The sequence below is a fragment of the Leiobunum rupestre genome, chromosome 1, assembly GCF_980474605.1.
Source record: "Leiobunum rupestre chromosome 1, qqLeiRupe1.1.hap1, whole genome shotgun sequence".
NCBI classification, from domain to species: Eukaryota; Metazoa; Arthropoda; class Arachnida; order Opiliones; family Sclerosomatidae; genus Leiobunum; species Leiobunum rupestre.
Genome location: NC_143384.1, coordinates 85,256,153 through 85,268,498, shown reverse-complemented (window position 1 = coordinate 85,268,498; position 12,346 = coordinate 85,256,153). Strand labels below are relative to the sequence as shown.

The 12,346-nt window shown below is 38.8% G+C and overlaps 1 protein-coding gene across 1 annotated transcript; it reads right to left on the bottom strand.

The window, feature by feature from the left end:
- Positions 1–213: 213 nt before the first annotated feature.
- LOC149968636 (uncharacterized) lies at positions 214–11,638 on the bottom strand. Its single transcript, XM_090168203.1, has 2 exons — positions 11,572–11,638; positions 214–803 (listed from the first exon to the last, which is right to left on the bottom strand). Exons 1-2 carry the CDS (start codon positions 11,636–11,638, stop codon positions 214–216), a joined length of 657 nt encoding a protein of 218 aa, XP_090024329.1.
- Between the last annotated feature and the right edge of the window lie 708 nt (positions 11,639–12,346).

Here is a 12,346-nt window from a genome sequence, read left to right as displayed (position 1 = left end):
CGAAGATTTGTAGCCAAACTTCTTTTTAGTCGGAAGTGGTTTCATATGAGCTGAGCGGCAGACGGTGCTGAAGTGGTTTGGTTTCCCACAGTTGTGACAGGTTTTCCCATTGGCTGGACAGGTTCGATTTTGAGGGTGCGGATAGGTACCTCCACATAATCCACATTTAACAGTTTGTTAGTTAGAATTGCGATTGCGGTTATAAGATGATTTTTATTGGTTGGATGCAGAACTCTGTGTTTGTCGAAAGCCAGGTTTAGATCGAACAAAAAGAGAGTCTTCCTTATTGATGGTATCGAGATTGCTTGTTTTTTCAATGTTGGTAGACTGCGATTCCGATTGTTCCATTAGTCGTCCTTTTTGTAAAAGATTGGTGAGATTCAGAGTAGGGTCCTGTAAAGCTTTACGACGTAAGCTTTTGGAAGAGCACGTTTGCACAATATGCCGTATTAATTCCAAATCCAAGTCCTCAAATTCGCAGAAGGTAGCTAGTGTGCGTAAGCGAATGTGATACTCATACATTGATTCACCTTGATTTTGTTTAGCTTCTCTGAATTTAAATATTTCATAAGCTACGTTATGTTTTGGCGCAAAGTAGTCAGTCAATAACGTTTTGGCGTGGTCATAAACCGTAACCTCACTACTACCAGGTAATGCATAAGAAATATCTTCGACAGTCTCACCCACGCAGTGAAGGAGCAGAGCTTTCTGACGAATGGTATCTCGAACTCCTGAAGCTAATAGATAGTTATCAAAACGATTGCACCATTTCTTCCAAGCAGCATTGAGATTTTCCGGTCGGACTGAATGTCAAACGGCAATACAGCCGGTAATGATAAAGCCATAATAAAATATCAAAAAGGCAAAAATACTCTATATGCAACCTCTGAGTGGTGTGATAAACTGCCGGTCCAATATCTACGTCGTACGTCGTATACGATGTGAGCGCTGAATAGGCTTGGGCCAATGTGAAGCATTGAACACCAATTAACTATTTTAGTTTTCCGCGTATTTGGACAATACTTGCTGCGTTATGGCTAGGTAATGTCCTCTAGGTCGCGTTATAGACGGCCCATCGTGATAGCAAGAATGGGGTTGGGATGGCACCGTCAGGCACCAATATTCTGTTTTCGATTGCACAAGTTGAAATTCAGTCGATAAGAACTTTTCTTACCCTCGCAAATGCTTTGAAATTGTAGATTTTTCACACGTGTTAACGAAGTCCTTTGCGCTATTTTTAACAAAATTGGTTTTATTTATTGTTTTCGGGTTTGCGATACTTGATGCGTCAGGCTTTGTGCTGTCCTCTAGGTTGCGTTATAGTTGGCCCATAGCTTTTTTTAGTATGGGGTTGGGGAGGCGCTGCGTGCCCCCAGCGCTCGAGCGAAGTGAGTGCGCGGCGCCGTTAGGCGCCAATACTTAGAGTAAATTCGACGTTGTATAAGTCAACATCACACAAAAGTCATAGTATGGTTAAAAAAAACCTAAAATGCGCTGTAATACGATAAAAATTCCCAACCCTTAAAAGTTAGTACTGTTCTGCATTTCAGCCTTTTCCTTTTTCGTCATCAGTCCTACGTTCTCCAAAACGTATTAAAATCTAGACATTTAATGAATCGTCCTCCTCATCAGTTCTACGTCATCAAATAAACAAACAAATCTCGAAATATGTCGTATTTCCCGTTGTAACAATTGCTGGAAAGTAACAATTTTACATTGATCATATCTTTTTAAACAATAAATTGCGATTAAAACTTTTTGCATTGTTAAAAAAATCCCGTTCTTTGAGGTACATATCATTAACATATTCAGTTCCCTCCCAAATCCCTTATTTGTAAGAGTTAAGTATAGTCTACACTACCACTACAAATTTCATTTTCAGTATTACTCCTTAGTACACACCTAACATAAAGTTTGATTTCACGTGTCCTGCTCTATCTCGGGAGAAAAAGTATAGAACTCACATTAAACTATTGCCGAAAATGCATTGAAATTGACGGTTTTCAAAACGCGTTAACTTAACGTATTATCATTTGCGGTTACTAAAAAAAATATCTTCGTACTCCTTACACACTGGGCTTTCATCTAAGAAAATAAAAAAACAATAAAAGGAGGGGGGGGGCTGTTCTTCACTTTTGCCGCCTTTATTGTTGATCGGAGATTCGAGAATTATAAAAGTATGAAACCACATTCCCCAGGACGAGTAAGAAAAAACATCTCCGTCGCCATTGTAATGTTTATCGGTTTAATAAACATGAGTAAGATTTAAAGTAGACACTAATTTTATTCATCTCCGTTACATGGCTTTTGTACGGTTCCAAAAATCTGATCTATAACTAAAACTAAAACTAACTATCGGCGTCTGCTAATATTTCTGTCCCAAAATAACAGGGCCGATAATAATCCTATCTAAATATACAATCATTAAAATACAACAATCATTAAAATACTGTTCAGAACCCTACACCAAGACCTGTATTCGGAGATAAATTTCAAGGCCGCGGCAGCTGCAGCGCTTAACGGCGAGGCGTTGACTTCTTCTAGGGGAGGCAAGGGCGCGAGCCAGGCCAATGGAACATGTACGATACATTGTGTTTTTTTATTAAACTTGTTATTTATAATAACAATTTATAACTACACAAAAACCTCGTTTTTGTCGCTGCTTCAAAACTTGTTTGGGTGCACGTATGCGATTATGGTAAGTCGCAACTCACAAGTATCTTAGTGATAAAATTATTTTAGTAAGCCTATTTATGAAATTACGGTTGTAGTGCAACCGTTCAACGATGTCGTCGTAATTTTCGTCGAAACTAAACCTGGTAGGCCTATATATAAGGGACAAACGATAAGTTTTTATGGGAACTTTAGAATATCAAATGCAAGTGCTTTCTTATAAAAATATCCAAAAAATGTCTAAAAAGCTTTATAGAGTTTAATGGTTTTATAGAATGCCTATGGTGCACTAATACCTACAGTGCCATGGGTGGACTCTCTTGACCTAAATCACAGTGGCGGCGCTAGGGGGTAGGCCAGGTAGGCCACTGCCTACCTTAAAATTTCGAAAGGGCCCCAAAATCACCCTATAAGGGGCCCCAAATTGATCTAGAAATGGTCTCAAAATTGTCCCAAGAGATAAAATTATTTATAAATAACAATGATAATGTATTTAGACATTTTTGAGGTATCTCCTAGTAAATAAAACCAGTTCTGTTATATTTGGACTCGTTTTACTGTTGTTAGAACTTTTTTGTTCGTCATGTACATCACTTCTTTATTTTATTGAAGGATTTCGTTGATAAAAGGGGGGCTCCGGGTCGGAGGCCCATTTATTTGGTTTTGCCTACCCTCGCGAAAATTCCTGGCGCCGCCACTGCTAAATCAAGGCCCAGTATTCCTCTTTCCCCTACACCACTTTTCTAGTACTGTAAGTAGTATTACCATATGTAACATAATTTCTCATAAGTATGCCACTGTACCTTTATTCCATTCAAAAATCTTCACTAACGGTTTGTTTCACGACGAACCAGTAAAAAGGTGGACTAATACCTACAGTGCCATGGGTGAACTCTCTTGACCTAAATCAAGGCCCAGTATTCCTCTTTCCCCTACACCACTTTTCTTGTACTGTAAGTAGTATTACCATATGTAGCATAATTACTCATAAGTATGCCACTGTACCTTTATTTCATTCAAAAACCTTCACTAACGGTTTGTTTCACGACGAACCAGTAAAAAGGTGGACTACGTTAGATTTTAACCTTTTTATTCATCCTAGTAATTTTGGAAGTCACACTATTTGCTAGTAACATATTTATTTAAGCCAATGGAAAACCTCTAAATTGAGAAGGAATTTTTTACGTTGGAATTTTAGTCAGCCCAAGGTAGCTTTATTGAAATTTATAAACTCACTCGGTTCGACGGTTTGTGCGGATGAAGTTAAATAATGAGTAACTATTTCAACTATTTTTTCCAATAAACCTGCTTCTTTTATTTGACAATGCAAATTTATTTTAGAACATGAGTCTCCGAAAACTTCATTAATTTGCAAATTAATTACATTAACAGAACTTGACACTATATTGTAGTTCATTTTAGCCCCTAAGCCTTGGTTGTTCAAAGCGGTTTGTTTACTAAAATAATGGCCGTTGGTTTATCAAACGTAGAGCTAATTATACGACGGCATAATCGGCATTTGAGATTCGATGACGTCAAATATGACATCAAATATGACGTCAAATATTACGTAGGGTACGGATGACTCAATATCTGTGAAACAAACCGTTAGTGAAGAAATAGAGCTAGTGGCATACTTATGAGTAATTATGTTACATATGGTATTACGGTGCATGGGTATACAAATTCACAAGTGTTTGTTTTTTATGTCTTGAAAAAAAAGTACGACGGTGCCCCCCCCCCCCCCCAAAAATATTGGTCTGGAGCCGCCCCTGGTTTAGCAAATGTCAAACACATCATGAACGCCACTGAGACGCCACGCGGAAATGGTCAAGTCGAATGAGTAAATAGACAACTGACTCCAGCGTTAGCGAGTATGAGCAGTCTACCAGACGAAAAAGATTGGGATGCCCATATACATAATACATAAGTATATGTATTTGTACCCCGCTGCTCCGTCTTAAGCACTACAGCGGCCACCTAAAACAACCAGCCCCGGACAAAAGTGCGCTTTGCGAAACAACGTTCGGCCAGGGAGACAGCCACCTAGACTGCCTCACATATAGCAAACAACCGCCCTCATCATGGCCCAACAAAAGGCGACACCATGGGCTGCCCGAGACCCACCCTCGCACAGCTGAGGACTAGAGTGGCTTCCTCTTCCACTGCAAAACTACCCTCCTTAGTAGGTCACAGAATGACGAGTGTGGAACACCCATGAGGTTCCAGTGACCCAGCGCCCCGATCACATGACCTTGAGAGCCGGGTATGGAGCCCCCCACAGGCTCTAGTGACCCCATCACACCACTAGATAGGGACAGTGGGAACCACTAGATAGGGACATAATACACCAGATATAGTGGGGAATTAATAATACGATCCATAGCGCGATTAATAATAACCTCATTTTCACTTTTGCTGAACTTCAAGTCTCGCAATCCGACCGAAGATTTTGTAGCGATTGCCGTAGACGAAACATTCGACGAAGAGATGATAAAACGGAGAGATGAAGCCATCTCAAATATTAGAGCTGATCGAGAGAAACCGCGTTTTCGGTACAACGCTAAAAGAGCTAATACTCAAACGTTTGAGCCAGGAGATTTAGTGGTCGTGGAAAGAAACCCTCAAGCGACCAGACAACCCTTCAAGACAGCGGTAAAGTACAGATGTCCATACGTAGTTTCTGAAAAACTGAAATACGATAGATACCTCATCGAGGATTTGCCTGAAAATCAGCGCACGAACAAGTCTTATAGGAATACGGCGCCAGTATAACATTTTTAGTGGGATTTATATAGTTGAAAATTATCTTTGTGTGACTATTGGGTATGGTAACAGGGGAAAAAATTTATTTACCTAACTAAATACTGTAATATATGATTTTTTTTAAAACCAGAATCACAATTATTGAATCAAAAAAAAATTAACCACTTAATTATTTTAAAAAGTTGGCCAGATGAAACTTTCACAATGGGTGAACACAATCTAATAATGGTTATTTTCAACTATATTTAAAGGCGATTTTCCTATTTCACTGCGATTACTTTAATACATGCAAATTTGTTGCCCTGAATCACAATTACTAAATCTAAAAATATTTAACCACCCTTTTATTACTTTATATAGTTATTCCGACTTGGGCAAGATTATTTTTAAGTGATGGTATAAAATTGAATAAAAAAGAATTCATCTTTTAAATAAATTATATAGGGTATATACCGAAATTTCACTTATTTTAAAAGTTGAAGTTAATCTTTCTTACCACAACTTCAACAACAACCTGAAGTATTGGATAACATTATTTTGTAATCAATAAATGTGATTCTGGGTGAAATATAAGAGACGTTCGCTTTAAATATCTTCGAAAATTATCTTTATTAGTCTGTGGTGCCCATTGAGTAAGGTAGTAGCAAAAATATATATAAAAACCATAAAGTGTACCTCGAAGGCCGTTACCGACAACATGAACAACAAGTCGGCCCACGTCACTTTCCAGAACGCCGACCATATTGTTTAATTCAAACTTCCCGTCAAACTAACTGCTCGATGTGTAGCTCCATCTACCATGTCGTCGCTTTCCACAACGCCGACCATATTGTTTAATTCAAACTTCCCACCAAACTAACTGCTCGATGTGTAGCTCCATCCTCTCTTTAAAGCGTACGATAATTTTAGCGAAAGGTTGACAACGCTGCTCTCGGGGCTCGGGCCTAATTCGAAAAAAATGTATGGGGACCATCTCACTTTCACCTTTTATCTCTGTTTCGCAGATGCAATTATTTGTTTCGTAGGACTGTGGTTACGACGATAAAAAGCAATTTTGAACAATATAGTTTTATAGAAAATTACCATTTAAAAATGATAAATTTGCTAGGATATACATAATTTTTTTGTTATTATTTACTTTGAGCGATTTATATTTTCCTACACTCTTAAAAAAGTTGTAAAATTTTGGATGAAACAGGATCCAAATGACTGACTCTGTGAGAGCACACATTTCGGTCCAAATTTGGATAATAAAATCGACGTCCAAATTTGGATGGATATATTATAGTCCAAATGTGGATCTAGCTATCCAAATTTAAAGAGTTATCAATCCCTTTATGGCTTTAAATTTAACCAAAATTAGACGAGTTGTCTTGCATTTTGAGAGGAATTGGTTCAGATTTGAAGAAAAAAAGGTTCGGATTTGAACTTTTTTTAATCCCCCATTGGATGGGCAAGAGTCCCCTTTTGAACGGGCAAGAGTCCCCTTTTGGACGGGCAAAAGTCCCCTTTTGGACGGTCAAGAGTCCCCTTTTGGACGGGAAAAAGTCCCATATTGGACGGGCAAAAGTCCCCTCTTGGACGGGCAAAAGTCCCCTCTTGGACGGGCAAAAGTCCCCTTTTGGACGGGCGAGAGTCCCCTTTTGGACGGGCGAGAGACACCTTTTGGACGGGCGAGAGTCCCCTTTTGGACGGGCGAGAGTCCCCTTTTGGACGGGCGCGAGTCCCCTTTTGGACGGGCGAGAGTCCCCTTTTGGACGGGCGAGAGTCCCCTTTTGGACGGGCGAGAGTCCCCTTTTGGACGGGCAAGATTCGCCCTTTGGAATTGTAGGATTCGAATAAAAAAAACTCTTCGGAATTAAAAAAAAATTATTTAAAAGCGAAACATTTAAAGTATAAAAAAAGTTTTATTTATATAAATTGTTGAAATAAAACTGCAATAATTTTACAAAATATAAATTTTATTTTTTTATTTAGACATTTGATTTACAAAAGTAATTATGGATGGGGCTACTTTATCTACAATAATTTTAAACCGAGAGAGAGAGAGAGAGAGAGAGAGAGAGAGAGAGAGAGAGAGAGAGAGAGAGTGAGCGAGAGAGAGAGAGAGAGAGAGAGAGAGAGAGAGAGAGAGAGAGAGAGAGAGAGAGAGAGAGAGAGAGAGAGAGAGCGAGAGAGAGAGAGAGAGAGATAGAGAGAGAGAGAGAGAGTAGACACGTTTTTTTAAAAGCATCTACATTTGGCTTTAACAGGACAAACAGGGAGTTCATTTACTCATATGATCCAAAGTTGGAATATTTCGTACAATTTTGGACAAACATAGGATTATTTTTCTAAAAGTCCAAGTTTGGCTTTAAGAGGGCAAACTTGGATTTCATTTATCGTATAATCCAAAGTTGGACAATTTTGTACAATTTTGGACACACATTGGATCCTTTTTTCTAAGAGTGTAGTAAAAGTGGCGATGTAAACGATTACCTTCGCGAATTATACCATGATTTTGAGCAAAGTTCCAGAAATAGGTATTCTGGTGACATAAATACAATTGAAAGAAACCAAAGACGACTTCAAGGTAATTGTCAAATATTAGAGGCAGTTTCAACTTTACTTCAAATTAATTACGATTCATCAAACGACAATGAAATACTACGTCTTAATAACATAATTTTAAATTTGTAAGCTGCGCGCGATGTTCGGGAATGACTAGTGGATTAAAGGGAAGCAGGAGTATGGATAGAGATGGAAGTGCTCCTAGTTAACGAATTGGATGGGGCCGACTCGTGTGCGACAGGTGCGCCTGGCAGTTGAGGAATCGGTTCTGGAGGAGGTCCTGGATTGTAAGGAGCCTCCATAGGGTGATGAGCAATCGGGGCCAGAACAAAATATTTTCATCCATTCTGTGGCGTCTGGGTATGGTCATAGGTTGTTCTGCGGAGGTTGTTTCGATACTGGCAAAGAGTAGAAACTGATACAGCCTGTGGTAATATCTTATGGGTTGGGAGAACCATTCTAGGCCGTAAATGCCAATGATTTCGCCTGTATCGTACAAATTCAGGTGTTTCTATTTCGTAGGATATTGGTTCCACTAGTTTGTTAACAATTATTGCTGGAAACCACACGGAGGTTGTTTTATGCCAGACAGGTTGGCCTTTCTTTAAATCCGATAATTGTTCGGTATGATTGTCAAAATATAACTTTTGATTATCCTTGTAGCTTGTAACGCGAGCTCGGGCTTCCGATAAGAGCGGGTTGTGTGAGACAAGTTCAGAGTTCAAGAACGGAATGGCTGTACGTATTTTTTTGGCCCATTAGTTGTTCTGATGGCGATGGTAAGCTTTCATGCCGAGTAGATCGTAGCTCGAGGAGAACGCGATTAAGGTATTGTCCAGAATCTATAGCCTTTTTCAAGGCCTCTTTCACAGTTGGGAAGGCGCGTTTCGGCCTGGCCATTTGACTGTGCGAAATATTCGATGTTCCAATATTTATTGTATTTTGCCACTTCATAGGAATTAAATGGAGAGCCATTATCTGTCATTATTTCATCGGGATAGCCGTGGCATGAGAAAATTATGTTGCATATATTTGTATGGCTGATGTTGAAATTGTTTGGACAGCTTCACGGTATTTAGAGAAGTAATCAATCATCAAAAGGTATGTTTTGTTATTTAAATGATAAAAAACTATGGCTAGTACTTGCCATGGACGATCCGGAATGGGATGTGGCAGGAGCGGTTCCTTTGCCTTGGAATTTTGATAACGCTGGCAGATGAAGAATGTTCGAATCATAAGGGTTGTATCTTTCATTATACCAGACCAATATATAGCGGCACCGGCTTTTGCTCTTGTAGCCACTATACCCTCATCGATGGCGTGTAATGTGGATAACAATTGTTGACGTACCTTTGATCGGATGATAATGCGATTACCCCTGCACAGCAATCCATTTACAATATGAAGTTCGTCAGAGAAACTGGCATAAGGGTGTACTGTGAGTCTGTGACAAGGATTTTTTTTGTATTGCGCAGGCCAGCCATGTGTAATATATGACCGAAGGAAGTTTGAGACATCATCGTCCTTGGTAGCTTGTTGTAATTGTGATAGGCGATCCGGTGTGGCAGTCGCCGCAATAGCCATTATGCACGGCGTAGCGTCCATATCCTCGGTGTTGACGATGTCGGACGTAATGACATCCCTACTCAGGAGCTCGGACTAAGTAAAATATCTAAAGGCTATGAAAGTGGTAAAAACATAATACAGTCAAAGCTATGGACACTGAAACCCCTCTGTCTATGCCCTGATATGTTAAATACTTATTCTAAAACACTAAATGCCTGAATTACTGACAAATATTTTTAAGGAATAGACGTTTCTAGAAAAATAACAGTTCTGACAACTTTTTATACCTAAGCAGTATTTCCAGTAATTGAGACAGGGTTGCCACAAAGTTTTCTGATTCAAATTCCCTGACTATTCCCTGTTCTCCCTGACCATTTTAAGAGATTTTCCCTGACTTATTAAGGCCAAAATTTTTATTTTATATTTTACTTTTATCAGAAGTTAATAAATTTAGATGGCCTTATATTTCAGTAAAAAGGTTATTGCAATTAATGTTGAAAAAATTATCCAAACATTCAAGACAATAAATGATAATCGTGGAATTTGTCATAGATGTAGAGTTGAATTTCCTTCAAAAAGTGTCTAGACAAAATTGAATTCCCTGACTTTTCACTGAATTTTTACCAATTCTTAAAATTCCCTGACTTTTCCCTGAATTTTTACCAATTCTTAAAATTCCCTGACATTTCCGTGACTTTTTAGGGCCATTTTTAAATTATTATTTCTATGCTCATAACCTAGCGTTGGTTAAACGCTCAATCCCACGTCATCGGCGTAAGGTGTTACATTTTAGTAACCTTGGCATTAAACATCTTAATTAAGAATTAAGATTTGGGATATATAATTTAGTAGAGCTTTAGGCGCCCAAATATAATACTCTAGAATGGTTCTTCGACCTTGGCGGCATCATTCTATGGGCTAATTAGCTTTTTCAGTTTACATAAGTTCAAAACCTGCTGGAATTTCGTTTGCCAAAGAGAAGATACTTTAGCGAGCGTCTGCACTGACGGGGATGACTTCTACGCCGACTATGTTGAAGATGGCGCCTCGCAACACTAGGGCGCTTTAATGCTTCTTTTCAATAGCCCGTTCAGTTAACACCTGCCACGGAAAATGAGATCAAGCGGGAGAGCCCTAAGTAATGTGTGGTGCCATCTTCAGAATAGTTGGAGTAAACATTTTCCTAATTTAATATCTTTGTCGAAATAGCAACCAGGCGCTTCTCGCTTTAACTAACGAGGGTCTGTATGTTAAAATGCGAACAACGGCTTAACCCAATTAATCAAGACATTTTGCATTTAAATTTGAAGCCTCAACATTTCAGTAAGATACACCCAGTCATAATTGAGTTGTCATTAATATTTCAATTGGTGCACCGTTACCCCAATTCATTATCAGTTTTCTTTACAGTTTCAGGCTTTCAGAATTTCGTCGCGGACTTAGTTCAAAACTTGGTAAAGGCCCATTTTTATGATTTCGAGTTAGTAGTAAATTCCAGTACATACGCGAACCACTACTGAAAAGGTTTCCAACAGCGAAAACCATTCCATAGTGAGCGCCCGGATTTCGATTAATTTTAGTAGTCAGAGCATTTATTTTAGTAGATAAATACCGTGAGTCCCTGACTAGTGACTAGTACCTTATGTCCAACCCTGATAATAACTCAATCACACTAGCCTTTGCTGTAATATTGCCAAACAATAATGAAGTTTCTCCGTCTGCTCTACTTTATATCTAAGTCGATGGGGAGATATGTTTTAGTGTATCCGTTGCTTCCGTTTCTTTCACAATAAAGCCGCGTTCACACTAGACACTTTGAAACAGTTTAAAACGGTTTCGAAAATACAAATTGTAAAATTTTACTGTCGTATGTATTCATCGTACGGCTATTAATACAGTTGACACCAAAAATGTTCAATTTTAGCTTCCGAAACCGTTTAAAAACGGTTCCAAAGTGTCTAGTGTGAACACGACTTATATCACGAGCCGATGATTCCTCGACGACTCTGGACTCACCTCGTCCTATGGCTAAGCGCGTTTTGGCGGGAGGCGTGACTTTGTTCTCTTTCAAGGTAAGATTCATTACGCATAAACCTACGCTCTTCTTACGTCGTACTGATATAGGGAAGCTTAGCTTCGTAGGTGTTAAACCAAGGGGTTAAACACAGGTGTGGAATTTATATTGTAGGTGTTCTTGAAGGGGATACATTGGTGTTTGAAATTAAAAAATAAATAAAACGGTGTATCTCCTTGTTTTCTCTCTATTAAAATTGTAAATTTGGATTCGATTAGATGGTCCTTGATTTTTTAATTAAATAAATGCTATACTATTTTTATTTTAAAAATAATTTTAAATTATTTTAGAGTATATTTATTTTGTTATAGTATATCAAGGGTTACGTTACACGTCCTACATCCAAATGGCAGGGTTTCTACCAAACGCTCACGGTATAAGTCTTACGTTCAATTTGCGAAAGGGTCGGGTGGGATTTGAACTGAGGCCCTCCTGCTTGAACGGCGAGTGTTCAACCAAAATTAGAAATTCAGATTAAATGGAAGCGTATATTTTTAGTTAATAGCGTTTAACAATTTGGTTCTTATTTAACTATAAGTGTTCGATTTAAATTATTGCGTAGAAGAAATTCAAAGGTTGTGGCTTGTCTATTAAATGAAACAATTCCGGAGGTCGGGAATGAACCCGGGCCCTCCTGCTTGGGAGGCGGGTCATAACACAGAACCACCGACAGACATCACGCTTTAATGAAAAACAGCTTTAGCGAAAGTCCGTTTT

What these genes read in the sequence shown, in the direction of transcription:
- LOC149968636 (XM_090168203.1), bottom strand. Translation starts at nt 11,638, where the DNA reads ATGAATCTTACCTTGAAAGAGAACAAAGTCACGCCTCCCGCCAAAACG. An exon ending in GCGCTTAGCCATAGGACGAG is followed by an intron (nt 804 to 11,571) that starts GTGAGTCCAGAG and finishes TTTGACATTCAG; the next exon opens with TCCGACCGGAAAATCTCAAT.